Source organism: Salvelinus fontinalis, chromosome 12 (genome assembly GCF_029448725.1).
Source record: "Salvelinus fontinalis isolate EN_2023a chromosome 12, ASM2944872v1, whole genome shotgun sequence".
Lineage (NCBI taxonomy): Eukaryota > Metazoa > Chordata > Actinopteri > Salmoniformes > Salmonidae > Salvelinus > Salvelinus fontinalis.
The window spans coordinates 2450741-2478443 of record NC_074676.1 but is presented as its reverse complement, the minus strand read 5'-3'; the positions used below and the strand labels follow the sequence as shown (position 1 = coordinate 2478443).

At 41.1% G+C, this 27703-nt stretch overlaps 1 protein-coding gene across 5 annotated transcripts in view; it reads right to left on the bottom strand.

Annotated features, from left to right (window-relative positions):
• LOC129866618 (PHD finger protein 21A-like) overlaps positions 1-22326 on the bottom strand; it is a 115151-nt gene extending 92825 nt beyond the window's left edge. For 4 of the 5 annotated variants that reach the window (XM_055939378.1, XM_055939379.1, XM_055939374.1 and 1 more), the window contains exons 1-4: positions 22097-22326; positions 15056-15108; positions 11523-11621; positions 7059-7091 (exon numbers count right to left, since the gene is read on the bottom strand). In XM_055939378.1, coding sequence (XP_055795353.1) covers positions 7059-7091; positions 11523-11621; positions 15056-15097 — 174 coding nt within the window. In that variant the 5' untranslated portion in view covers positions 15098-15108; positions 22097-22326. The remainder of the gene's footprint in view (positions 1-7058; positions 7092-11522; positions 11622-15055; positions 15109-22096) is intronic. The other variant, XM_055939376.1, reaches the window with a different exon arrangement.
• Between the last annotated feature and the right edge of the window lie 5377 nt (positions 22327-27703).

Sequence of the window (27703 nt, the reverse complement as noted above, 5' to 3'; positions counted from 1 at the left end):
AAGTTATTTTTAGAATTCTAACACTGCGATTTCATTAAGAACTAATGGATCTATCATTTCCTATACAACATGTATGTTTTAGTTATGTTTATGAATAGCTATTTGGTCAGAATATGTGTCAGAAAAAGCGTCAGGAAAAATCCGGACGTAGTGGGAAAAAGTAGCTAAGTTAGCACAATGTGTAACCATTGATTTCAGCTCTAAATATGCACATTTTCGAACAAAACATAAGTGTATGTATAACCTGATGTTATAGGACTGTCATCTGAGGAAGAAAATCAAGGTTAGTCAAAAATTATATATCTTTTGCTTGTTTGTTACGATCGCTTACTTTTGCTACTGGGAAATTGCTTGTGTTTTTGGCTATTGTGGTAAGCTAATGTAACGCTATATTGTGTTTTCGCTGTAAAACACTAGATATATCGGAAATATTGGCTGGAATCACAAGATGCCTGTCTTTCAATTGCTGCACACTATGTATTTTTAAGAAATGTTTTATGATGAGTATTTAGTTATTTGGCGTTGGTGTCTGTAATTATTCTGTCTGCTTTCGGTGCAATTTCTGATTGTAGCTGCAATGTAAACTATGATTTATACCTGAAATATGCAAATTTTTCGAACATAGATTTATTGAATAACATGTTATAAGACTGTCATCTGATGAAGTTGTTTGTTGGTTAGTTTGGTTGTTTCTTGGTTAGTTAGGTTGGCTTTGTGCATGCTAACTGTGCTGTGAAAAATGTCTGTCCTTTTTTGTATTTGGTGGTGAGCTAACCTAAATATAAAAAAGTGGTGTTTTCGCTGTAAAACATTCAAAAAATCGGACATGTTGGCTGGATTCACAAGATGTGTACCTTTCATATGCTGTATTGGACTTGTTAATGTGTGAAAGTTAACCTTTTAGGGGGGCAGCCCGACACCGGTACACTTATGACAACATCCAGCTCAAAGTGCAGGGCGCGAAATTCAAAATATATATTTTTTAAATATTTAACTTTCACACATTAACAAGTCCAAGACACCAGATGAAAGGTGCACATCTTGTGAATCAAGCCAACATGTCCGATTTTTAAAATGTTTTACAGGGAAGACAAAATATGTAAATCTATTAGCTAACCACGTTAGCAAAAGACACAACTTTTCTAACTCCATCAGTTTCTTACTCCATCAGGTGCTATCACAAATTCGACCAAATAAAGATATAAATAGCCACTAACCAAGAAACAAATTCATCAGATGACAGTCTGATAACATATTTATTGTATAGCATATGTTTTGTTCGAAAAATTTGCATATTTCATGTATAAACTATAGTTTACATTTCAGCTACAATCCGAAATTGCACCGAAAGCAGCCATAATATTTACAGACACCAACGTCAAATAGCTAATTACTCATCATAAAACATTTCTGAAAAATACATAGTCTGCAGCAATTGAAAGACAGGCATCTTGTGATTCCAAACAATATTTCCGATTTATTAAATGTTTTACAGCGAAAACAAAATGTATCGCTACATTAGCGTAGCTACAATAGACAGAAATAATTGGGCGCCCACGGCCAGTTCACATGCACGACAGATATATGAAATAACATCATAAAATGGGTCTTACTTTTGCTGATCTTTCATCAGAATGTTGAAGAAGGTGTCCTCTGTCCAGATGAGTCGTTGTTTGGATTCAGAATGGCAAATTTCCCTCTTCAATTAGCATTGGCACTAGCCGAGTGGCACAAATTTCTCCAACGTAAACACAGTCAGAGGACGGAACACGACAAAACTCCCGAAAAAAGTTTCAATAATCTGATTCAACTATATTGAAAAAAACATACATTACGATGATATGGTCACATGTATCAAAACAAATCAGAGCCGGAGATGTTAGCCGTTCGTTACGGCAGCAAAACAGAAGTCAATCCCACTTCCTTCAGAGTACCGGAAGTGGGCGGTCACGTCAAAGAAATAGGTTTTTTTACACCACAGACCAAGAAGAGCACAAAAATTTCTTCTCACATCCTCTTTACACCAATAGGAAAGCGTATAGAGTGTAAGTAGACTCCTAAGTGTCAAGACCATGTATAGGCATCAAGTTGAAAAGAGCACCGATTTCTGACATTTCACTTCCTGGTCAGGAAAAGTGCTGCAGAAGGACTTCTGTTTCACTCAGAGAAATAATTCCAACTGTTTTAGAAACTAGAAAGTGTTTTCTATCCAAAAGGAATAATAATATCCATATTGTACGAGCAAGATTTGAGTAGGAGGCAGTTTGAAATGGGCACGATTTCACTGGCTACTCAAAACTTTGCCTTGCAGCCATAAGAAGTTGAATATTTAAAAAATATATATTTTGAATTTCGCGCCCTGCACTTGAGCTGGCTGTTGTCATAAGTGTACCGACGTCGGGCTTGCAGCCATAAGAAGTTTTTAAAGTAATGGACTGTCCTTTCTCTTTGCTTATTTGAGCTGTTCTTGCCTTAACTTCTCTAGGATAGGGGGCAGCATTTTCACATTTGGATGAAAAGAATAGCCAAATTTAACTGCCAGCTACTCATCCCCAGAAGATAAGATCCTGTTTGTTAGAGGCGCGTGACCAGGAAGCTATCTGGTCAGTTTGTTTTAATCCTGTATTGAACACAGATCATCCCGTCTTCAATTTGATAAGATTATTTACATTAAAAAATACCTAAAGTTGTATTACAAAAGTAGTTTGAAATGTTTTGGCAAAGTTTACAGGTAACTTTTGAGATATTTTGTAGTCACGTTTCACAAGTTGGAACCAGTGTTTTTCTGTATCAAACGCGCCAAATAAATGGACATTTTGGATATATATCGACGGAATTAATCGAACAAAAGGACCATTTGTGATGTTTATGGGACATATTGGAGTGCCAACAACAGAAGCTCGTCAAAGGTAAGGCATGAATTATATTTTGATTTCTGCGTTTTGTGTCGCGCCTGCAGGGTTGAAATATGCTTCTCTCTCTTTGTTTACTATGGTGCTATCCTCAGATAATAGCATTGTTTGCTTTCGCCGAAAAGCCTATTTGAATTCTGACATGTTGGCTGGATTCACAACAAGTGTAGCTTTAATTTGGTATCTTTCATGTGTGATTTCATGAAAGTTAGATTTTTATAGTAATTTATTTGAATTTGGCGCTCTGCAATTTTACTGGCTTTTGGCCAAGTGGGATGTTAGCGTCCCACATATCCCAGAGAAGTTATAATGGACTTGGCCTTTTACAACAACAAAAAAACTACCTTGCCACAACACAACGGATTGGCTCAAACGCATTAACAAGGAAATAAATTCCAGAAATTAACAAGGCACACCTGTTAATTGAAACACATTCCAGGTGACTACCTCATCAAGCTGGTTGAGAGAATACCAAGGATGTGCAAAGCGGTCATCAAGGCAAAGGATGGCTACTTTGAAGAATCTCAAATATATTTTGATTTGTTTCACTTTTTTGGTTACTACATGATTCCATGTGTGTTATTTCATAGTTTTGATGGCTTCACTATTATTCTACAATGTAGAAAATAGTACAAATAAAGAAAAACTCTTTAATGAGTAGATGTCCACATTTTTCACTGGTACTGTAAACTCTCGGTCCCAGCTTTGATGCACCTGTACTGACCTCGCCTTCTGGATGATAGCGGGGTGAACAGGCCGTGGCTCGGGTGGTTAATGTCCTTGATGATTTTTTTGACCTTCCTGTGACATTGGGTGACGTAAATATCCTGGAAGGGAGGCAGTGTGCCCCCAGGGATACGTTGGGCAGACTGCCCCACCCTCTGGATAGCCCTGCGGTTTCGGACGGTGCAGTTGCCATACAAAAGGGGTGATACAGCCTGACCGGATGCTCCCAATGGTACAGCTGTCCAAGTTTGTGAGGGTCTTAGGGGCCAAGCCAAATTTCTTCAGCCTGTGGAGGTTGAGGAGGCACGGTTGAGCCTTCCTCACAAGACTATCTGTGTGGGTGGATTCATTTCTGATATTTCAGTGATGTGTACACCGAAGACTTGAAGATTTCCACCTTCTCCACTGCGGCCCCGTCGATGTGGATCGGGGCGTGCGCCCGCTACTGTCTCCTGAAGTCCACAATCAGCTTCTTCGTGTTGATGTTGAGGGAGAAGTTATTTTCCCGGCACCACTCCGCAAGGGCCCTCACCTCCTCCCTTTAGGCTGTTTCATCGTTATTAGTAATCAGGCCTACTACTGTTGTCATCTGCAAAAGTTGATTTATTTTCTTACCCCTTTTTCATGGTATCCAATTGGTAGTTAGTCGTCTCATCGTTGCAACTCCCGTATGGACTCGGGAGAGGCGAAGGTCGAGAGCCGTGCTTCCTCCGAAACACAACCCAACCAAGCCGCACTGCTTCTTGACACAATGCCCACTAAACCTCGTAACCAATGTGTCAGAGGAAACACCGTACACCTTGCGACCATGTCAGCATGCACTGCGCCTGGCCCACCACAGGGGTCGCTAGTGCGCTATGGGACAAGAACATCCCTGCCGGACAAAGCCTCCCCTAACCCGGACGAAGCTGGGACAAATTGTGCACAGCCCCATGGGTCTCCTGGTCACGGCCAGCTGTGACAGAACCTGGACTCGATCCCCGAATCGCGAGTGGCACAGCTAGCACTGCGACGCAGTGCCTTAGACCACTGTGCCACTCAGGAGGCGTGTCGTCTACAAACTTGATGGTTGAGTTGGAGGCGTACGTGGCCACGCAGTCACGGGTGAACAGGGAGTACAGGAGGGGGCGGAGCACGCACCTTTGTTGGGCCACTGTGTTGAGGATCAGCGTAGTGGAGGTGTTTCCTACCTTCACCACCTGTCAGGAAGTCCAGGACCCAGTTGCATAGGGCTGGATTCAGACCCAGGGCCCCAAGCTTAATGATGAGCTTGGAACGTGCTATGGTGTTTACGGCTGAGCTGTAGTCAATGAACAGCATTCTTACAAAGGTATTGCTCTTTTCTAGATGGGATAGGGCAGAGTGCAGTGCAATTGCGATTGCTTCATCTGTGGATCTATTGGGGAGGTATGCAAATTGCAGTGGGTCTAGGGTATAAAGGTAAGGTGAAGATGATTTGATCCTTACCTAGCCTCACAAAGCAATTCATGATGACAGAAGTGAGTGTTATTGGGCGATAGTCATTAAGTTTGTTACTGTACCCAAGAAAGTGCAGGTAACCAATGGTGGTGATAGCAGACTGTGATAGGGAGAGATTGAATATGTTCGTAAACACTCCAGCTAGCTGGTCTGCGCATGCTCTGAGGACGTGGCTAGGTATGCCGTCTGGGCCCGGCAGCCTTGCGAGGGTTAACACTAACATTTATTACTCACGTCAGCCACGGAGGAGGAAAGCCCCCAGTCCTTTAGGAGCAGGCCGCGTCGGTGGTCCTCAAAGCGGGCAAAGGTGTTTAGCTTGTCTGGGAGCAAGACATCGGTGTCCGCGACGTGGCTGGTTTTCCCTTCGTAATCCATAATTGTCTGGAGTCCTTGCCACATACTTAATTGCGAGTCTAAACTCTCTGTACTGACGTTTTGCCTGTTTGATTTTATGTTTTTATGGAGGGCATAACTGGACTGTTTGTATTCGACCATATTCCCAGTCACCTTGCTGTGGTTAAATGCCGTCGTTCGCGCTTTCAGTTTAGCAAATAGTGCCATCTATCCACGATTTTTGGTTTGGGTAGGTTTTAATCATCAGTGGGAACAACATCCCTTATACACTTCCTTATGAACTCGGTCACCGTGTCAGTGTATACATCAATGTTATTCTCAGAGGCTACCAAGAACATATCCCAGTCCACGTGATCAAAACAATCTTGAAGCATGGATTCTGATTGGTCAGACCAGCGTTGAATAGACCTCAGCATGGGTACTTCCTGTTTGAGTTCCTGCCTATAGGAAGGAAGGATCAGAATGTATGTCGTGATCTGATATGCCGAAGGGAGGGCGGGGGAGGGCCTTGTAGCCATCCTGGAAGGAAGATGCTACCGGAGTTTTCTTAGACATACTTTGTTAAAATCCGATATACTTTGTTAAAATCCCCAGCTACAATATGCGGCCTCAGTATATGCGGTTTCCAGTTTGCACAAAGTCCTGTTTAGTTCCTTGAGGGCCGTCGTGGTATCGGCTTGGGGAAGAATATACATGGCTGTGACGATAACCGAAGAGAATTTTTGGGGAGGTAATGCGATCGCCATTTTATTGTGAGGTAGTCTAGTTCGGGTGAACAAAAGGGCTTGAGTTCCTGTATGCTACCACAATCACACCATGCATAATTAACCTTTTGTGGGTTCCAAATATCTCTAACGGTCACCCCAGCGTAAGTCGTTTTATGCACGTGATGTCAGAATGCACTCACTGTTTCAAAATGTGACTGTTACGCAACAGGACAGTTAACACACGCTGCATGCTAATGATCTATATGCCGTTTTTGTCAATTTAGAATTATTTTCCAACAAGTTGTATTTTCTAACAAAAATTTGAATGGAGAGGTGTTCCGCTTCCTCATTAACTCACAAAGAAGTAGCCCATTTCAGCTGCTGTACGGATGAGGACTGTATATCCGGAGAGAGCCATGATTACGTGAAACAGAGTCCCTGATGTCTCTCTGGAAGGAGCTCCTCGCCCTGAGCTTGTCTACTTTATTGTCCATGGACTGAACATTAGCAAGCAATAGACTCGGAAGAGGTGGATGGTGTGCACGGCTTGAGTCAGACTACAAGTCCATTCCGAATACCTCTTCTCTACCGGCGGCGTCTTGGAGCAGCCTCGGGGATACGAACGAAGGATCCAATTCGGAAAAGTCGTATTTCTGGTCGGAATGCTGGTGAGTTACCGCCGCTCTGATATCCAAAAGTTATTTCCGGCTGTATGTAATAATGCAAAAAAAGTTGTGCGCTAATAATGTAAGAAATAACTACTAAATATATTCTCCAAAGTTGCTTAGGAGCTAGAAACAGAGCTGCAATGTCTAATCGGCACCATCAGTCTACTGAAAACAAACAAAACCAAACAATTATTAACTGAAATTGCATTTACCTGTGGGTCCTGTTTCATCTGGGTGACCAGTTTCTGTAGAAGAAAGAGATACATGTGGGTAGGATAACAAAAGCATTCAGGGACATTCCGCAAGACTACTTCAGCCCGTGGACAGTGAACCCTATATGCAAAACATTAAACTGGATTAAACCCAGTGCACCTGTCCCATACTCAATTGTGACAGTGGCCATCATTCAGTCTGAAAAAATAGCATATACAACACTTTTGTATTTTCATCATTATAGTATATGATTATTATAATTTGAATATTTGATTAGGTTTTGACTTTATAAAATACTGAAATATGACTTCTTACATGTAAATTACATACTCGTACATTTTACATACAGTATTTACATTCAACTTTATAAAGACATACTATAGGCCTACAGTATGCAGAGTTAAAAATTGCCTACTCATCCTGAAGATAACTAAAACAAATCGATAAATGAAACAGAGTTGATAAGAGCTGTAATCGACAACAAAGTATAAAAATAACCCTAACACGCTAAAGAACCACATACCTTCATTAACTGGGTGCTAAACGTCTGGTTCCTATTGCTATGAGGTGACGTGGGACATTACTAGGCAGAGGACTTACTAAGCTGGCCTTTCAAAGCGCTGTGGCCAGGTCTACTCTATGTGGCTGACCACTCCTCTGGGAGAGTCCTGTTCAATGTGCTGGGAGTGTGGTTATGGGGCATTAGGGACTGAGCACAATTGAAGATACTGGCCTGACCCCACTGGTGCTCAACAGCAAGGAGGCTGAAGACCTGGCCTGCGTAGTGAATAGGGTGTCATTTGGGATGAATCCATTATCTAGCACACTCATGCTTACTCACTAACAAACACGTAATAACAATGGATGCTTGAAGTTGACAAATAGTGCATTCGGAAAGTATTCAGACTTAACTATTTCCACATTTTGTTACGTTACAGCCTTATTATGAAATGTATTAAATTGTTTATTTTTTCCCCCTCCATCTTCACACAATACCCCATATTTTTTTGGCACAGGCTCTACACACTCCAATAGTCTCTCATTCACAATTTGACAAGGACTTGATAATGCCTCGAATTTCACAGCAGCATCCCCTTTGTGGCCGCAATGCACCCTTTTGTGGCCGCAATCACAGGCTACATCAAAGTGAAGACAGGCACATTAGGGACACAACTACACGCGTCCTTATCCAATTCAGAGGTGCATATTAAAGATAATGGAAGAACGTTCCACATTTACTTTTCGGCAGCCAACAAGATGAGTAGGCCTAACGAACAGCAAAAGCACTAGCCTGTCAATCTACTGTCCCCCAATAGTACAAAAGTCGACCTATTCTGAGTGAGAAATAAATATTCCAAGCAGTCTGGGACAGTTGTGGGATGCGATAGATCCCAAACGAATACAACCACAAGCATTAAACTTTTTTAATAAAACTTTTTTTAATGCAATGTGACTGATGCAACAGATCAGAACATTTAGCTTAAAATGTTGATCAACTATTAGGCTTTTTCTTTACATTATGAGCGCAGCAATGTGCACATGATAGTAGGCTACAAGCGCAAATGTTCCTTATCAGGAAAACACCATTATCGAAAGTCACCACAAATGCAATTAATTATGCATGTAATGCTTTTATTATAAAAAGGTGCATTTTTAAATGGTGAAAACTATCTTCCCAAAACTTGAAACTCACACGCTGCTTATATATGCCAGTTAGGCTCTACACCCCTTGTAAAGAAGATTAATGTGCTTAATTAAGAAGTTATTTGGCCACTTTAGTTGTGATACAAACTTTATTAAAACAAAGGCTAGGGTACATGAGGTGTGGGACTATGATTAGAAAGAGTCAAAAAACAAGGCATTGTTTCTTATGCTGGGCATCATTCACAAGTAATACATATATTTGATGGGCTAATAGTCACCCATCAGGCTATTCTCAATTTAATCTGGTCTTCACACATATATACTAAATAATGTGTGTGTGACATTTGATTCGATTTAGAATGGGCCACTATCATGCACCTGTATCGAAACAGGGGCAGAAGGAAAAAAAATACATGTCATCTATGCACTTAAATAGCGAATGGAGGACGCTTTTCCCCGTGGTTTATTTTCATGCCAGCCAGGTAGGCTATACTCCTGTGGTAAATATAAGCAATGTGCTTATTATTAGGAAAGTTGAGAAATAAATATAGTAGGACTAGCCTATAGAAAGATGATGGGACCCTCCTCTTTTTAGTAGCGGCCATCATTATGTTTACTCCCGCAATTGTACAGCCTATTGAAATTTTGCGCAACATGAGCTCATAGGTGTGAAGTGTTTGATTAGATTTTCAATAACATTTGCATTGATGTCAGAGTGATTAGACTGACAGAGTGCTGAGTACCAGGCAGTTAGCAGGTTTGGATATTAGTAGCCTACCATCAGCAGCATCAGAGCTTGGAGAAGCCTAATTACCGTGACTAAAAGGTAAATATGGAATTTTACTGCCATCATGACTCGTGACCGCCGGTGTGGCGGTAATACGGTCATTGCAACAGCCCTAGATGTGACGTTTGGCTTTCAGGCCAAAGAGATCAATCTTGGTTCCATCGGACCTATTTCGCAACAAAGCCTCCTTCACTCATGCTGCCAAACAAACCCTCGTAAAACGGACTATCCTGCCAATCCTTGACTTCGGCGATGTCATTTACAAAATAGCCTCCAACACTCTACTCAGTAAATTGGATGCAGTCTACTACAGTGCAATCCGTTTTGTCACCAAAGCCCTATATACTACCCACCATTGCGACCTGTATGCTCTCGTTGGCTGGTCCTCGCTACATATTTGTCACCAAACCCACTGGCTCCAGATCATCGATAAGTCTTTGCTAGGTAAAGCTCCGCCTTATCTCAGCTCACTGGTCACCATAGCATCACACACACGTAGCACGCGCTCCAGCAAGTATATTTCAATGGTCATCCACAAAGCCAACACCTCCTTTGGCTGATTTTCCTTCCAGTTCTCTGCTACCAATGACCGAAACGAATTGCAAAAATCACTGAAGTTGGAGACTTATTTCTCCCTCACATCTATCACTCCAGTATTAATTGCTAAATTGTAATTACTGCGCCACTGTGGCCGATTTATCACCTTACCTCCTTACTTCATTTGCACACACTGTATACAGATTTTCTATTGTGTTATTGACTGTATGTTTGTTTATTCCATGTGTAATTCTGTGTTGTTGTTTTTGTCGCACTGCTTTGCTTTATCTTGGCCAGGTTGCAGTTGTAAATGAGAACTTGTTCTCAACTGGCCTACCTGGTTAAATAAAGGTGAAATAAAAAATAAATAAAATACATTTCAAAAACAGGGATGAGGTGAGTGCCTTGGCGGAGTGGTGCCAGGAAAATAACCTCACCCTCAGCGTCAACAAAACAAAGGAGCTGATCATGGACTACAGGACACAGCAGAGAGAGCACGCCCCCATCCACATCAACGGGCCACAGTGAAAAGGGTCAAAAGCTTCAAGTTCCTCTGCGTGCACGTCACTGAAGACCTACAATTCACACCAACAGCGTGGTGAAGAGGGCGCAACAGCGCCTCTAACCTAAGGAGGCTGAAGAAATTTGGCTTGGCCCATAAGACTCTCACAAACTTCTAAAGATGCGCCATAATGTAGCTGTTCTTGTCTATTGATGTTCTGTATTGTGTCATGTTTCATGTGGACCCCAGGAAGAGTAGCTGCTGCTTTTGCAACAGCTAATGGGGATCCTAATAAAACACCAAAATAATTGAGCATCCCGTCAGGCTGTATCACCGCCTGGTACAGCAATTGCACGGTTCGCAACTGCAGGGTTCTCTAGAGGGTAGTGCCGTCAGCACAACGCACCATCGGGGGCCTGCCTTCCAGGACATCTACAACACCCGGTGTCACAGGAAGGTCAAGAAGCTCATCAAGGACTGTTCCCCCCACTATCATCTAGAAGGCGGGGACATTACATAAACAGCTTCTATCCCTAGGCCATCAGACTATTAAACAGCCAAAACTAGACGGCCTCCGCCTAGTACCCAACTCTGTCCCTTAGTCACTGTCACTAGCCAGCTACTCCGGGACGGTTGCCCTACGTACATAGTCATTGAACACTGGTCACTTTAATAATGTTTACATACTATTTACATATCTACTGCTGTACAACATTTTTAGCATTTAAAAATGTTTCATTATTGTGTGCTTGTTGGACATTTACTGCATTGATTGATAGAAACATACGCATTTCTCTGCACCCGCCATACCATCTGCTAAACTGTGTTAGTGACCAATACATTTTTACTTTATTTGATAGGACTAATAGCGGTGATTCAACTTGACAGTTAGCCCAGTTGATTAGAGTACTTTGTCATCATTTGCAGGCTTAACAAAGAGCCTGAACACTGAGCTGATGAACAAGAGAACACCTTGTTTATTTCCCCTCCTACCTGATGAACTTGTATTTCCACTTTCAAGGCCTCCTGTAACGTTTGTAATTCCATCATTGAGCCAGTCAGTGTGCCAGTCAGTCCGGGGGAACGTTCAGCCTGTGTACAGAGACAGAAGGAGAATGGTAAAAACTTCAGACAACAACACCTTTAATTCTCACAGTTGAATCAGTGGTTTCAAGCTTGCAGTCATCGCAACCAGAGAAGATTCAACATTGCCAAAGCTCTGTCACACAATCCATGATGGAAACCATTTTAATGTCAATATGCGGAGTTCAAACAATTACACTGTCCCCATCCGATTCCGAACAAAATACTCTGGAGGTGATAATCATGGCTTGGGTTTAATAGTCTAGTCTGCATGTTAAAAAATACAGTCCATTGAATACAGTACATTACATAAGTCCTGAAGGACATACAGTGCATTCGGAAAGTATTCAGACCACTTCCTTTTTTCCACTTTGTTACATTACAGCCTTATTATAAAATGTATTAAATTAATTAATTTTCCTCAGTCTTACACACAATACCCCATAATGACAAAGCAAAAACTGGTTTAATTTTTTTTGTAAATGTATTAAAAAATATATAAAAAACAGACCTTAATTACATAACTATTCAGACCCTTTGCTATGAGACTTGAAATTGAGGTCAGGTGCATCGTGTTTCCAATGATCATCGTTGAGATGTTTCTACAACTTGATTGGCGTCCACCTGGGGTAAATTCAATTGATTGGACATGATTTGGAAAGACACACACCTGTCTATATAAGGTCCCACAGTTGACCATGCATGTCATAGCAAAAACCAAGCCATGAGGTCGAAGGAAATGTCCATAGAGCTCTAAGACAGGATTGTATCGAGGAACAGATCTGCTTAAGGGTCCCAAAACATTTCTGCAGTATTGAAGGTCCACAAGAACACAGTGGCCGCCATTCTTAAATGGAAGAAGTTTTGAACCATCAAGACTCGTCAGAGATCTGGCCACCTGGCCAAACTGAGCTATCTGGGGAGAAGGTCCTTGGTCAGGGAGGTGACCAAGAACCCGATGGTCACTTTGACAGAGCTCCTCTGTGGAGATGGGAGAACCTTCCAGAAGGACAACGATCTCTACAGCACTCCACCAATCAGGCCTTTATAGTAGAGCGGCCAGACTGAAGCCACTCCTCAGTAAAAAGGCACGACATCCCGCTTGGAGTTTGCCAAAAGGCACTTAAAGGACTCTGACCATGAGAAACAAGAAAAGGTTTTACGAAACCGAGATTGATCTCTTTGGCATGAATGCCAAGCGTCATGTCTAGAGGAAACCTTGCACCATACCTATGGTGAAGCATGGTGGCAGAATCATGCTGTGGGGATGTTTTTCAGCAGCAGGGACTGGAAGACTAGTCAAGATTGAGGCAAAGATGAAAGGAGCTTAGTACAGTGTCATGACTCTCCTGGTCAAGGATCAAAGGCCTCAGATCAGCTTGGTAAATAGCTTACAACAAGCAGACCCTCTTAACCACAGAAGAGGTTTTGACACCTTAACACTCGGTCGTAAATTAGGCAGGAGAGGAATCTCTCCCTTTGCTCCTCAGTATTGGGAAAGGAAGGTCTTTGTTACAGAGACATTTTGCCGCCCAAAACTATAAACACCCAAAGAGTGAACTTTAGAACAATATTTATAAGATAGGAATGTGCTTTTGGTTTTCTAAAGAGATAATGGTTTTCATTGTCTGTTGCACATTAACTAAGCCACGCCCCTAATGAGGTCAAAAGAGCATGTCAGTGTGATGGAACCGCCTTTCCAACCAGAGTGCTTAAAATTACTCGCTAAGAAATAACATATAAGACCAGCAGACAGACAGCGTGAGCTGAATGTTACAAATGGTTGAAATTCTAAGACTCAACACGAGGTGAGATGATAACCTCACCTATCAGACCAGAGAAGTGTGGAGCGTTGGCCACACATTGAAATGGTTAGAAACTCTGGAACTCTCAACACGAGTGAAGATAAAGACTAGACCAGAACATTTGACAGTCTGCAGCTATGCATGTAAAGGGTTCTAGAACTGAACTGTCTACCCGAGAAAGGAAGGAGACGAGCCCATCTCAGACAATCATTGGTCCATCTGAAGAAATATCCACTACAAGCCGGAACACCTAAGGACATTGTGACCTCTGGTGGACAACAAGAGCCTTACATCCATCGAGCCACTTCCCATAGAAGGATCGATTGGTTTCAGAGAGACGAAGGACAAAGACATCTACATGTAAATACATTACATTCCTTACCCCAAACAGGCGGTGGTTTGTGAGCAAAGTATTATTATTATTATTTTGAGGGTAGTTTCCAAATGTATGATACATTTGACTCTCAATCTCTTATCTACCCCTCCATATATGTAACAAGCCATCATAACTTTTTAGTCCACTGGGGACTTATATCATGTAAGTGTGTGTGTATTCTGTTTATTATTTAGTTAGTAAATAAATAATTAAATCAAATGTGTAGTACTGAATGATCAGAAAAGGCTGGGGTTCTTGTGGATTCAAGAGGTCTGTGATGTTCTATATGAGTCCGATATGAGGTAATGATTAATAAATGACTGTTGTTGATGAGAGATATCTATACATCTATAGAGTTTAATTTGGGAGATGGTAACTCATAAAAATACTTTCCTGTGGTGCCCCAAATTCACAATGTGTTAATTGTTACATGATTAATTTAAATCGAGTAACAATTAAACATAGTTGATTCGATAACAGTGATCACGTTAATGATAGCCACGACAACAGAGATCCTTGATGAAAACTTGCTCCAGAGTGCTCAGGACCTCAGACTGGGGCGAAGGTTCACCTTCCAACAGGACAACAACCCTAAGCATACAGCCAAGACAACGCAGGAGTGGCTTCGAGACAAGTCTCTGAATATCCTTGAGGTGCCCAGCCAGAGCCCAGACTTGAACACGATCGAATATGTCTGGAGAGACCTGAAAATAGCTGTGCAGTGACACCCCCATCCAACCTGACAGAGCTTGAGAGGATCTGCAGAGAAGGGAGAAACTCCCCAAATACAGGTGTGTCAAGCTTGTAGCGTTATACCCAAGAAGACTCGAGGCTGTAATCGCTGCCAAAGGTGCTTCAACAAAGTACTGAGTAAAGGGTCTGAATACTTACATAAATGTGATACTTTTTTATTTATACAATTGCAAAAATATCTAAAAACCTGTTTTTGCTTTGTCATTATGGGGTATCGTGTTTGTAGATTAATGAGGGGAAAAATGGTAATCCATTTTAGAAAAAGGCTGTAACATAAAATGTGGAAAAAGTCAAGGGGTCTGAATACTTTCCGAATGCATTGTACACCCTGGCAAAAAAAAGCAAGGTTATGAGTCGAACACCCTGAAAAAAAACAGCTATTCACTTTTTGTTTGAGTCTTTTAGGATATTTATCAACATAACCTTGGATGTACAAAAAGGCTGAATGTTGTAACCTTGTGAATAGTAAAAAACAATGAAGGAATGTGATAATTAACTCCCACCCTTACCTTCACACCGTCTCCAGGTTGAATACCATCCAATTGAAGCATTAAAAGAGCCGCTGTACGCAAAACAGAAAACACAGTAACTGACCTTTACTCCAACAGCAAAGAAACAATTCACCTTTCAGTAACAAAACTAAAAATAAGTGGTTTCTATTAGGGCACACGTCTTCAAAAGGTTTCGGAACAGAAAACAAAAATGAGCCTTAAGTCCAAGAAGTCCCTCCCGTGTTGCTGTCCATTTTCCCCCGTTTGGTGCCTAATGAACCTGACCCTGATATAGAGGGTCGCCTATGGGCTTCTCAAAAGACCGTCTTCCGTCCCGTCCCCTCTTCTCTGTGACACGGAAGCCGATAAGCGGTCGAGAAGGAGCATGTAAATTCGTTAGAAGGCAAACGTAAGTGTCCTCCCCTCCTTGATAGCCACCTTTCATCAAGGATACTATCGTGGAAGAGTTTTGAAATCTGCCACACCCCCTTTGAGTCAGCTTTTGTTTTGTCAGAGGAGAAAAACATACACACGTTTAGAAACAATATGCTACTTATTGTTTTAAATCAATAAAATGTCTCGCACAACTAACTTCATTTGTTTTTATCACTTTACACATTGATTTAGTTTGGGATCCACCCCTGTAAAACGTCATTTACCTAACGACGCGTGAACGGAGAAGGACCGCCTCATTTCAAGCAAGCTCATTTCCATCCACGTTCACTTTCCTCGATTCACTTTGACCATTTTCAATAGGAGGCGCGAGAGGACGAAGGATAGAGGACGCAGGAGGTGAGAAAATCTGATACATGGCATATGACTTGTGTTCACTGCTACTCTGACCCTAATTCCAACTGCCCACCTGGCAGATCTAAAGGGACTGTAAATCAGGCTGGGGCGGTATCCAGATTGTCAGACATTCATACCGACCTTGTGCCATCCTGGGATTTTTGGTAATACCGGAAGATGCTGATTTTGGAAGACGCTAACCAGCTAGATAACTACTAAGTTAGCAAACCAAATGCACAACTGCAGAGCATTTAGCACATTATAGACAGTTATCTTAATAGTATAAGATACACTACATGACCAAAAGTATGTGGACATCTGCTCATCAAACATCTCATTCCAAAATCATGGTCATTACTATGGAGTTGTCCCCCCCCTTTGGTGCTATAACACCCTCCACTCATCTGGGAAGGATTCCCACAAGATGTTGGAACATTGCTGCGGGGACTTGCTTCCATTCAGCCACAAGAGCATTAGTGAGGTCGGGCACTGATGTTGGGCGATAAGGTCTGGCTCACAGTCGCCGTTCCAATTCATCCCAAAGGTGTTGGATGGGATTGAGGTCAAGGCTCTATCCAGGCCAGTGAAGTGCTTCCACACCGATCTCATCAAACCATTTCTGTATGGACCTCACTTTGTGCACAGGAGGATTGTCATGCTGAAACAGGAAAGGTCCTTCTGTTGCCACAAAGTTGTAAGCACAGAAACATCTAGACTGTCATTTTATGCTGTAGCGTTAAGATTTCCCTTCATTGGAACTAAGGGGCATAGCCCAAACCATGAAAAGCAGCCCAAGACCACCAAAACCTTTACAGGTAGCGTTCTCCTGGCATCCGTCAAACCAAGATTCGTACCGTCAGACTGCCAGATGGTGAAGCGTGATTCATCACTCCAGAGAACGCGTTTCCACTGCTCCAGAGTCCAATGGCGGCAAGCTTTACAACACTCCAGCTGCATTGTCCATGGTGTTCTTAGGCTTGTGTGCAGCTGCTCGGCCATCGAAACCCATTTTATGAAGCTCCCGACGAACAGTTCTTGTGATGACGTTTCCAGAGGAAATTTGGAACTCGGTATTGAGTGTTGCAACCAAGGACAATTTTTACGCACTACAGCACTCGGCAGTGCCGTTCTGCGAGCTTGTGTCTCTTACCACTTCGCGGCTGAGCAGTTGTTTCCCCTGGACGTTTCCACTTCACAATAACAGCACTTACAGTTGACCGGGGCAGCTCCAGCAGGGCATAAATTTTACAAACAGACTTGTTGGAAAGGTGGCATCTTATGACGGTGCCACGTTGAAAGTCACTGAGCTCTTCAGTAAGGCCATTCTACTGCCAATGTTTGTCTATGGCGATTGCTTGGCTGTATGCTCGATTTTATACACCTGGCAGCAACAGGTGTGGCTGAAATAGCCAAATCCACTAATTTGAAGGAGTGAAAAACATACACTACTTATAAAAAAGTATCCAGCTGGCAAATATTTAGTTGCGCATTCCATACTGTAATTAGATTGTTGTGCTGCATTCGCCAGGCAGTCAGTGACTCACAAGGCTCCGGTCTATCCTTGTTTGTGTTTGTAAACAAACACCATGTGACTGGGGACTACCGGTAAATTGTATAATGAAAAATAATGTGAGGGATGAAATGATGATCGTGATCTGCTTTATCTCCTAACATATTGCACATGTTTAACTGCAGGTATTTACTTAAAAAGTAGCTACCAATATTAAAAACGTCAAAGAAATAGTTATCAGAATTCTGTGTTAATGCAACCCGATACCATTAACTGGGTTATTTGGAAATAGCCACAAGATGGTTTATCAATTCCGTTGGAACTATTTCTTTGAAGTTTTTATTTTATAAACTTTGAATATTTGTAGCTACTTTCCAGGTGAATACTTGCAGTCAGTCAACTTGTGCAATACATTAGGAGATAAAGCAGATTGTGTTCCTCATTTCACCGGTCACATAGACAAAAGGTAAAAAAATATCTTGCTGCTTTTTATAAAAGCAGATCTAAAATGCAACTCATTGTATTTTCTGCTTGGCTTCAGACTAATTTAAGCACTTCTCCACTCGGATGAAAAATGTTTGCTCTTGTCATTCATCAGACAGACAGCGCTCTGACTGTGTAGCTACTGTTCTCCAGTAAATGCAAGATTACCTTCAAGCAAAACATTACGAAATGTAGCTGGCTTCATTCTTTCTATGATAAACAGAAATACGATGGCCATGCATCGTCTTTTTCATTGTAAGCTAATAGTTGCATGCCCCGGATCACTCTATTGAAGCAAAAAAATGTGTCAAAGTTCAATATAAAACGTAAGTGAAATGGTTTAAAAACACACATTGTATGATGGTCTGTGTTTTGAAAATGCTGATTTCTGAAAGATAATGTGACCCCTGGGTATATACACGATATACCGGCCAAGCCTAACTGTAATGATGATATGAATCTGCATAAAGCTCATTGTTTCAAAGGCCCATAGTATTACTTTCAAAGTGACGGCACTTTGAATCCTGCACAACCACCTTGGTTTATGGATCAACTTGCAACGTCAAAGAAAGCCAATAATTCTGTCTTCTACTGAATTAGAATTGTTGTTCTTAGAATGCACAAGAGTAAATAAAACAACTTGGAAATGACATTCGCAGGGCACTGACGTGAAGCTCACAAAAGCATACATTTGGCTGGTTCCGTGGGACAACAAACAAACAGTGAGAACCGGGAAACCAGCGAGTCCGCCCGAGGCAATGTCACAGCCGTCCAGTCTGATTGATTTCCGGGCCAAAGCTGCCAGCCAAGAGAACAATTACAACAGGAGCTGTTGCAGGACTCACCACCTGGCAGTGTAACTGGTCTCCACTCTCTCAGACTCCCTGCAAGACAGTAGATGCAGAGCCCACTAGGCCTACATAAGACTCCCCACCACCACAAATTGTGCTTTCAGGATGGCTAAGTCACGCCAAAATTGAAAAATTACCAGAGCAACCGAGCCAAGTTCACCTGTAAAGTCAGTCATGTTAAACATGGGTGGACAACGTGCAGGATAATTTGCAACTAAACGTGGTTTGACCAAACATGAATTTTCATACATGGTTCTGATCATAACAGACAGTAATAGTATATAGATAGCAGTGGGTGGCAATACTATCCCTTGGCCACTTTCAGTTTCCCTACTTCTGAACTAAACCACCCGTACAATCCATGATTCCTAATGACACAGATTGGTTTGAAACCTACTAGTGTGAAACGTAAATCAGGAAAGCTTACCTAGTTTATTAGGTAGAGAAATGAATATTCATGCTGCATGAACATTCATGCTGCCAAACATACCCTAGTAAAACTGACTATCCTACCGATCCTCGACGATGTCATTTACAAAATAGCCTCCAACATTCTACTCAGTAAATTGGATGCAGTCTATCACAGTGCCATCCGTTTTGTCACCAAAGCCCCATATACTACCCACCACTGCGACCTGTATGCTGTCGTTGTCTGGTCTTCGCTACATATTTGTCACCAAACCCACTGGCTCCAAGTCATCTATAAGTCTTTGCTAGGTAAAGCTACGCCTAATGTCAGCTCACTGGTCACCATAGCATCACCCACCAGTAGCACGCGCTCCAGCAGGTATATTTCACTGGTTATCCCCAAAGCCAACACTTCCTTTGGCCGTCTTTCCTTCCAGTTCTCTGCTGCCAATGACTGAAACGAATTGCAAAAATCACTGAAGTTGGAGACTTATATCTCCCTAACCAACTTCAAGCATCGGCTGTCAGAGCAGCTTACAGATTGCTGCAGCTGTTCACAGCCCATCTGTAAATAGTCCATCCAACCAACTACCTACTTACCTACCCCATCCCCATATCTGTTTTTTTCTGCTCTTTTGCACACCAGTATTTCTACTTGCACATCCTCATCTGCACATCTATCACGCCAGTGTTAATTGCTAAATTGTAGTTATTTCACCACTATGGCCTATTTATTGCCTTAACTCCCCAATCTTACTACATTTGCACACACTGTATATACACTTTTTCTATTGTGTTTTTTCTATTGTGTTATTGACTGTACGTTTGTTTATCCCACATGTAACTCTGTGTTTGTGTCACACTGCTTTGCTTTATCTTGGCCATGTCGCAGTTGTAAATGAGAACTTGTTCTCAACTGGCCTACCTGGTTAAATAAAGTTAAATGTAAAAAATGAACTGTCTCTGAAGCAGCATGTGTACACAAGGTCTGTGTGGAGTCTGGAGTGGTAAGGCAACGGGCCTGCCTGCTCTGCTTGGAAAACAATGGGGGAGGAGCAAACGGGCCGAGACAAACGGGCCGAGACCATTTGTGGGCTGTAGTGGAGCAGGTTGAGAACTTCAAGTCCCTTGGTGTCCACATCACTAAACTAACATGGTCCAAGCACACCAAAACAGTAGTGAAGAGGGTACGATAAAACCTATTCCCCCTCAGGAGACTGAAAATATTTGGCATGGGTCCTCAGATCCTCAAAAGGTTCCACAGCTACACCATAGAGAGCATCCTGATGGGTTGCATCACTGCCTGGTATGGCAACTGCACGGCCTCCGACCGCAAGGCACAACAGAGGGTAGTGAGTACGGCTCAGTACATCACCGGGGCCAAGCTGCCTGCCATCCAGGACCTCTATACCAAGCGTGTCAGAGGAAGGCCCTAAAAATTGTCAAAGACTCCAGCCACCCTAGTCAGACTATTCTCTCTGTTACCGCACAGCAAGCGGTACCAGAGCGCCAAGTCTAGGTCCAAGAGGCTTCTACCCCCCATATTTTACACTGCTGCTACTCTCTGTTATTATCTATGCATAAGTCACTTTAATAACTCTACTCACATGTATATATTACCTCAATTACCTCAACTAACCAGTGCCCCAGCACATTGACTCTGTACCGGTACCCCCTGTATTTAGCGTCGCTATTGTTATTTTACTGCTGCTCTTTAATTATGTTACTTTATTTACTTATTTTAACTGCATTGTTGGTTACGGGCTTGTAAGCATTTCACTGTAAGGTCTTCACCTACTGTATTCGGCACATGTGACAACTAACATTTGATTTGAACCGGCTCCTCTGCTGTCTGACCCTGGTGCAGCTGTAAGCAAGCCGGTTGGATCTGCTGGCTAGCGTGCAGTCTATAAAATGACTACATGAGCATACATATTTATTCGTTTTCCTAACATAAGGGCCTCAACTCAAATTTAGCACTATTTTGACCTCCTTTGCACAATGCCATGCTACCAGATGCATTGTCTTTGTCTGAAAATGCATATTATTTCAACATGAACGAGTGTTTTATAACTTTCATTTACAAGAGCACAAATCGCCATGTTGCGCAGTGCAGCCGCGCGCACACGTTCAATTGGCGTTCGTTAGCCAGGTAGCTAGTAAATTGTTGTTACATATTTGGTGCAAGCTAATGAAAAACATCTGATTATTTGCTAGGTAATGGCAAGGAGTCAGACTTCAGTTCCATTTCACAGTTTAAAACTCCTTTTCAAATAAAATATCACTACAGTTGATATGCCTTGACATCCTCGTCAACTACAACTAACGACGTTAGCCGGTTATTTCAGCTTGCGAGGCTAGCTAACACAGGGAGAGTTTTCACAGCATCCAGTCACTAGAGAGCAAGCTAGCTCTAAACTAGTTAGCGATAGCTAACTACATATGGCACAAAACTGTAGCAAACACGCTAGCTGTCAATCTAGGTAAGTACTTATAAAATAAAACAGTAGCATAACATAAGAACAATATTTTGGGGATGGCTTCAAATAAATAACAAAATCCTCACAAATAGGCACGCGTTGGTGGTTACAAGTTAGAATCGGCCCCTTTCTAGCTAACCATGACCACTGCCCTCCAATAGCAGTGCACTCCGCTAGCTAGACTAGTGTTCCCAACCAGGAGTACTAGGACCCCCGGGGATACTTGAAGACTCATGAGACCATAGGCCTACTGGTAAAAATGCACATGAGAGTATTTCAGGGGTACTCCGTGCAGAGCAAAATTCAGTTGGTGGTACAATAACCGAAAAGGATAGGGAACCACGGAGCTAGAGAATATCATCCAACTCCTATAAGAAATAGCTATGAACAAAAACGGTATCCTTCAAACCGTCCTGCCTATCCTAACACACGATTAATTACGGGTACAGGGATCAAACGCATGTGAAAACAACCAAAGTTTCTAAACAATGAAAATGAAACTTATAATAATAATTTTCAAAAATCCCTGTGTACTTACCCTTCACTCACATGAACAGCAGCAGTCCTCTCCTCAGATAATAATGAAATATTTACAAACAACCCAATACTCTACCGAATCACCGATACAATTGATGTGAATATTCAAATATCCTCCATTGATTAGTCTGAGATCTCCGTAGTATTTGTTTAAATTCAATTTGTCCAAAAAGAGAGAAACTGAGATACAAAACAAGAACTCTTCTTCAATCTCATTCACCACAGCCTGAGCACAACAGTTATCCATGCGCTCATGAGGAGTGAGAAGAAAGGGGTAGGACAACTATTTATAAAAGGTAACAATTGTAGCCGTTGTATCCCAGATTGATTAATTCATTAATAGTATATGGTTAGTTATAAATTTTGAGTCGAGGGTCGTCGCAAGGTGAAACGAAAATGTGTTTGAAAAGCGAACTATTTTTTGTCATGGTGCGGCGAATTTATTTCACTTTGCCTAAGGAACAGGGGTACTACGCCTTCCATTGCCTAGGGAAAAACCCCGGATGTAAACTCGGTGAAACTCATCTGGAGAGAAGTAGCACTCGGGTCGTCACTAGTTACCACAGTCACAAAGTCTTAATCTCCGCCTATTTCTATTTCTATCTTCTTAAAATGTGATTTTAAACTTAACCATGCACTATGCCTAACCCTGACATTAAATTATGACCAAAATGAGCAAATGTATGTTTTCATTCAATTGTACGATACAGCCAATTTTGACTTTGTGACTGTGCTATCTAATGCAAATCTAGCACTCTTTGCAAAGAAATTCGCGGAGCAATTTGTTGCTGCTTACACTTACCACGGCCCATATCCTGCGCCTCACTGTCGATGGATGAAAAAGCACCACTTACTTTCATATCTTTTACTAGCCAGCTGGTGATGGCTGGCTGTGGATGTGAGGCGTGGGCAAGCGACACTTTACAAGTGCGCCATGATTTTATTCTAATTAGAAAATAGTTGTTTATGATATGTCATATCATCTATATTTATTAAGTATTGTAGAACGACATACTATTATTATTATTATAGATAGCTAATGTAAATTGTCAAAAATAATACTGATGTCACAAAAACTGATGGATTCCATAATAGGCCTATACAATACACAGGTTTATGATACAAGACATAGTGGATAACAGGCTAACAATGGTGTAAAGTACTACTCCATACATTTTACCTGACACCCAAAAGTACTCGTTACATTTTGAATGCTTAGCAGGACAGTAAAATGGTCCAATTCAAGTACTTATCAAGAGAACAACCCTGGTAATCCCCTATTGCCTCTGATCTGGCAGACTCACTAAACACAAACGCTTGGTTTGTAAATTATGTCTGAGTGTTGGAGTGTCCCCCTGGCTATCGATAAATAATTAAACAAAAATGTGCCGTCTGGTTTGCTTAGTATAAGTAATTTCAAATTATTTTTACTTTTGATAGTTACGTATATTTTAACAATTATATTTACTTTTGATACTTAAGTATATTTAAAATCAAATACTTTTAGACTTTTACTCAAATAGTATTTTACTGGGTAACTTTTCCTTGAGCCATTTTTTATTAAGGTATCTTTACTTTTACTCAAGTATGACAACTGGGTACTTTTTCCACCACTGCAGGCTAAGCACGCTCCCAGGCTAAACACACTACCCTGTACTTACAAGTTACAGTAAAAACAAACTGATATAACATAAATCTCTTTTATATCCTCTCATGCATGTAATTTGATTTGTTTGTCCCTGCACGAGTTAAAATATCTATACAACTGTAATATTGCAAAAGGTTTGAACCGCTTGGTGTAATGGCTAATGTATTGGGCTGACAGCCGTGAGGACCCAGGTTCGAGGCCTGTTCGGGCTACCCCCTGGCCTGAATGCTTTACACTACAATAATCAAACTTTAAAACATGCTATAGCACGCGTCTTGTCCCTTTGGCCATTATTGTCTCTGGACCGTAAAATAATTCTGTGCGCTCTGAAATCTAATTTGTCATTAACCTAAAAGGAAAATCTCAGGGGCCACAATCCAACAAAATTGGACTGCTGCGTTTACTTGACCACACTAATGGGAAATTAGAGTATTATGGAGAGTAAAACACAGGACATTCTCTTTCAATAGACTAATATATAGACTTAGTGTCACCTGTTTTGTAAATAAAAACATTGAATGGTAAATTAATGAGGCTACAAGTTGCTAGTCAAGTATTTTCACCATCATGGGCAATGTGGTTGTAGGGATAATACTGTGTCATATTGGTTGGTTTGAATTTGGCAAATAAAGACGCACCATTGCTAATTTACTTTTTAAACACGCCCAAAAGATTCCAAGAGCAGGTGATGACCTTTGAATAAAAGCAAACGGCACCTCATTCAGGAAACACATTTCCATTTGTTATAATGCATGCATGAAGGCTCTCCAAAATAATACAGTTGTAATTGAATGGCACACTAGTAACTAACTAAAAACGTATCGACTTTTTTTGGTCCTCCAATAATCGGTATCGGCGTTGAAAAATCATAATCGGTCGACCTCTAGTGCCAAGCTTATAGAGATGTACCCCAAGAGACTTGCAGCTGTAATTGCTGCAAAAGGTGGCTCTACAAAGTATTGCTTTTGGGGGAGTGAATAGTTATGCACACTCAAGTTCTGTTTTTTTGTCTTGTTTTTCTCCCAATAAAAAAATATTTAGCATCTACCAAAGTGGTAGGTATGTTGTGTAAATCAAATTATACACCCCCCCCCATAAAAAAATCCATGTTATTCCAAGTTGTAAGAAAACAAAATAGGACAAATGCCAAGGGGGTGAATACTTTTGCAAGGCACTGTATATTTTGGTATGGGTGGCCCCAGCAGGAATCAAACCTATAATCCTGGCATTGTAAGCAAAATGCTTTACCAACTGAGCCACAGAGGACCAAAACTAACTTAGAGCTATAATCCGCAGGTGAAACATTAACAAAGCGGCACCCACCTCTGTTTTGGTAAAAAGCTGAGGTACGGGCAGGGAGAAATGTGACTACTCTCAAATTCATAGACAGTGCTATCGACACAAGGACTGACCATCGATGATATAAAAATGATGCAGTGTTTACATTTACTTTGTTAACAAACATTGTTGTAAAACACACTTCTATTTTAGGTTCTGATGGGGTACAGCAGTTTAACTAAACTCATGAGGCATTCATTAGTTTATAAGTTATGTCCAAAAATCGATGTAGCGACTAAGGATTCTAGATTTAACTAACTGAAAATATCACGCTGGATGTTGTTAATGTCCCATTAAATTTGGTTCAGTTTACTGTTTGGTTCAACTTTGAATTGTTATGAGCTACACATACGATGAAGTAAAATCATAACTTCTGAGTTCAATATTACACTTTACATAAAGCCTTCAGGTATACTGCTTTCAGAAAGTATTCATACCCCTCAACTAATAAAAAAAAATGGTGTTACAGCCTGAATTTAAAATGGATTAAATGTACACTACCATTCAAAAGTTTGGGGTCACTTAGAAATGTCCTTGTTTTTGACAGAAAAGCTAAGTTTTTGTCCATTAAAATAACATCAAATTGATGAGAAATACAGTGTAGACATTGTTAATGTTGTAAATGACTATTTTAGCTGGAAACGGCAGATTTTTAATGGAATATCTACATAGGCGTACAGAAGCCCATTATCAGCAACCATCACTCCTGTGTTCCAATGGCACCTTGTTAGCTAATCCAAACGTATAATTTTAAAAGACTAATTGATCATTAGAAAACTATTTTGCAATTATGTTAGCACAGCTGAAAACTGTTATGATTAAAGAAGCAATAAAACTGGCCTTCTTTAGACAAGTTGAGTATCTGGAGCATCAGCATTTGTGGATTCGATTACAGGCTCAAAATGTCCAGAAACAAATAACTTTCTTCTGAAACTCGTCAGTCTATTCTTGTTCTGAGGAATGAAGGCTATTCCATGCGAGAAATTAGCAAGAAACTGAAGATCTCGTACAAGGCTGTGTACTACTCCCTTCACAGAACCGTTCAAACTGGCTCTAACCAGAATATGAAGAGGAGTAGGAGCCCCGGTGCACAACTGAGCAAGAGGACAAGTACATTTAGTGTCTAGTTTTAGAAACATAAGCCTCACAAGTCCCCAGCTGGCAGCTTTATTAAATAGTACCTCTAAAACACCAGTCTCAATGTCAACAGTGAAGAGGTTACTCCGGGATGCTGGCCTTCTAGGCAGACCCTAGCCTGAAGAAGTTTTAACCTCTATCAGATCGGTGTCCCTAAACTGGGACGGTTCTGGCTCAATATGCGATAATGACTAGAAAACGTTGCATACAACAGCCAACTTTCCGGGACATAGACATGTCTTATGTGGGCAGAAAGCTTAAATTATTGTTAATCTAACTGCAGTGTCCAATTGACAGTAGCTAATACAGAAAGAAAATACCATGCTATTGTTTGAGGATAGTGCACAACAAGACACTTTTATCACGGCAACTGGTTTGCTACATTCACCTCTGAAGGTAAATAATGCACTTACAGTGGGGAGAACAAGTATTTGAAACACTGCCGATTTTGCAGGTTTTTCTACTTACAAAGCATGTAGAGGTCTAAAAGTTGTAGAAATCAAGTTGTAGAAACATCTCAAATATGGTCAATGGAAACAGGATGCACCTGAGCTCAATTTCTACTCATAGCAAAGGGTCTGAATACTTATGTAAATAAGGTATTTCTGTTTTTTTATTATTTTTTATTATACATTTGCTAAAATATACAAACGTTTTTTTTGCTTTATCATTATGGGGTATTGTGTGTAGATTGCTGAGAAATGTGTATTTATTTAATCCATTTTAGAATAAGGCTGTAACGTAACAAAATGTGGAAAAAGTCAAGGGGTCTGAAAATTCTTGCCAGAGGCACTGTACATGATTTTGTAGAACATATTTTTCATTGGCCTTTTTAATCTAATCAATTTTATTTGTCAATTTATCTAAAATAGGCATATCACCTCAATACAATTGATTTGCAGCCAGCCACCATTACTGTGTAGGTATGCCTATTTCTGTAATCAATACGCACACAAGGGCTTCTTTGTTGGAGGTAGCCCTATTCACAAATAAGAGGTACCCTAGGTCTCTAGTGGCGCATTAGGTCTCTAGTGGAAATCTCTGACTTCCGACTTCAGTGCGTTCCAGACAACTGGGAACTCGTACGAGTTCAAACTATGAAAAATAGTTTTGAACGGTCATTCAAAGCAGAATTCCAATTCAGAAACTCGGGCATCTTTCTCTGACCTGAAAATCACTTATGTCTTTAGGCTATACATTTCTGTGGAGATTTTTATGGTTAAAAGCAGGGCTTGAATTCAATTTAAAATACTAGTGGAAGCCAATGCCTACAGCAAAAGACCAAAAATGTCAGTGCAGTTGCATTCTTAAAATTTGACTAAACGGAACCGAAAACACCCCAGCCTGTTTTGATCACAGATCATGAAGAATCCTGAACATTTCAGCTATATTGGTCATTGATTTAGCCCACAATCGCCTACAGATTTGATACACATGAAGACCTATATTTAATCTGAATTGGACAAACAATAGTCCAACTAGGAT